This window comes from Montipora capricornis, chromosome 7 (genome assembly GCF_036669925.1).
Source record: "Montipora capricornis isolate CH-2021 chromosome 7, ASM3666992v2, whole genome shotgun sequence".
Taxonomy (NCBI): domain Eukaryota; kingdom Metazoa; phylum Cnidaria; class Anthozoa; order Scleractinia; family Acroporidae; genus Montipora; species Montipora capricornis.
Window position 1 is genome coordinate 16773090 of NC_090889.1, and position 2500 is coordinate 16775589.

At 39.4% G+C, this 2500-nt stretch overlaps 1 protein-coding gene across 1 annotated transcript in view; it reads right to left on the reverse strand.

The window, feature by feature from the left end:
* Window positions 1-1218: 1218 nt before the first annotated feature.
* The window catches only part of LOC138057481 (uncharacterized), a 22186-nt gene continuing 20904 nt past the window's right edge, over window positions 1219-2500 (reverse strand). Inside the window, exon 8 of the mRNA XM_068903496.1 lies at window positions 1219-1804. Within this exon, the coding sequence (XP_068759597.1) occupies window positions 1607-1804 (198 nt within the window). The 3' untranslated portion in view covers window positions 1219-1606. The remainder of the gene's footprint in view (window positions 1805-2500) is intronic.

Consider the following 2500-nt stretch of genomic DNA (forward strand, 5'->3'; position numbering starts at 1 on the left):
GTATTTTAATCTCTGTTTGTAGAGTATCCTTGTTTTTGTTAAGACTCGTGCAACAAAAAGCCTGACACATTTTATCTTTAACACAAGATTTTTATTTATTCTTCTGTTGCTTCCTGGGTCGAGTTACTCGAAGCTTGGTTAACGCTATCCATCGGTTAAGTCTTATAAAAACCTATGGGTTGTCACGGTATTTAACCTGTGTTAGCAGCGCTAACCTTGCTTAGAGCAACTCGAGCAGTTCTTTATTAAATTATTATTTTTTATTAGTTTAATTCATATTCTATTAACTATAAATAAGTGATTCAGATCAAAAGCCTTAATTCTTAATCTGTTGAATTTTTTGCTATAGGTCAAAGGAGTCCATGTAAATCACCTCTGATAACTGGACCTTTCCTTGTAAAAAGTTATTGTAATTCAGTTTTCATCATCATCGTCATCATCATGTCACCATTCACACACACAATATTCCCCCAAAACTACCTGATAATTAGTGAATGTTTTAGTCAGTGGAAAGGAACCGCTTCTTGTAAGGAGGATTCTTTTGTCCGCAACACCATTAAGAAAGCCACAAAGGTTGCTAGTGAAACTGCTGCCGTTATTTGCAAAAACCCGCCTTGTTAATCTTATTTTATTAATTTAATTGTTTATCAATTTATTAATTTTTGTTAATTTAATTTTTAACCATGGATTATAAAGAAGTGATTCAGATCAAAAGCCTAAATTCTTAATTGGAATTTCATTAATCAATCTGTTGACTTTTTTTGCTACAGGTCAAAGGAGTCCGTGTAAATCACCTCTGATAACTGGGACTTTCCTTGTAAAAAGTTGTTGTAATTCAGTTTTCATCATTATCATCTACGACGATTCGTCGTCGTCATAAACTTTCTTCTTATTAGTCTTACCCAACTAGTGGACTAATGCAAATCCTGCATTTTGATTGGCTACGCTACTAGAGGACTATTAATAATAGTCCTCGAGTAGTGAAAAGCGTGACGCTTTCTTTCGTCTTATTCCCAAATAAATATCTCTTCAACTTCCATTTGCTAACTTTATTATTGCCTTTTCGGTCCGACTAGTTGGGTGATACTAAAACAATTAGACCCTTCGCCCTCAAGGGCCACGGGTCAATAGCCCATTCAGCCTCGCCTCATGGGCTATTGACCCGTAGCCCTTGAGGGCGAAGGGTCTAATTGTTAATTACCATTAGGGACTCTAAGATCTACGACGGCGAGGTCGACGAAAAGGTCACCTCAAAATATAACTTTGCACTGTTTTATGTCTTTCCCGATTTTTCCATCTCGTTCACATCCTATATTGTGGGTGAGTTATCCTAAAAATAAATCGATACATTCGAGCCGTTTCAGAGTAAAAATACAGAATGAAGGGATTGTATTTGTACGCTCACGGTGTTGTCGTTAAAACCTCAAACTTGGTGATTTCAAGTCGTTGTTGTGCAGAGCAAAGCAAACGTGGGCTAAAAATGCGTGCCTCACGTGCAGCACGATCATCATTCCTCTTTTAAGCAATGATAGTCTTGTTTTGTGGGGTTCTCGCCGACGACCGGGTCATAGATCTTTAAGTCGCTATTATAACCACCGTCTCTTCACTAACTCATCATCGCATTTGGATTTTGTTCACAATAATATGCATGAAGATTAGGGTTACCACTGGGACAAGGTGAGCACGAGTCTGCGTCTTCCGAGAAGTAATTGTTTCCCTGACAGCATCTTCTTGATGTTCTGGCCGACGACCGCTTATACCCCACTGAAGACCCTCTAGTTCTTCCTAGCAAGCAATAGGTAATCTACGAAGAAATAGACAGTTGTAGAGTACCGCGTACGGAAATAACATTTTTACTTAATGAAGGTCATACACTAACATAGCTCATTGAGCCTACACATACTATGCCTGGAGGCGCACGAAAACCTATTGAGTTACGACCCCTAACTCGGCATAAAAATCGGGCACGGACCCGTCAAAGGAAAAAATGGTAGCGATCCGAATTTAATTTAGTATTTGGGGCCATGGACGTCTTTTTCCCTGAAAAAACACGGGACCGCACCCATCCCAAAAAAACGTCATACGCATAGTTTACACGAGCAAAAATGTGAGGTCCGTACTCCTTTTTTCACGGATCCGCACCTAATTTTTTCGTCGTTTAAATGGACTTAAAGTGTTCCACTTTCCAGACCGGGGCGACCCAGTGGCGATTCCTGCGCATAAATCGCGTTCCTTGAGTGAACAAAATGCCCATCCTGTACGGCTTTTGTAAGGGCACAATAGCTATCAGGGGTAGACTTTCATATGGCGGAGGACAAAAGAACCATTTCTATTCCGATTAGGCCTTGCTAATGAGGTATTGTTATGTCCCCTTTGTTCTTTTGTTTTATGGATATTAATTATTTTGGAGACCTGCCGCAATCAGATACATTGTGTAAACAACGTCATATGTTCATTACAGTACACTAATTCGTAGCTATAGCAGGATGCCGACGTTATG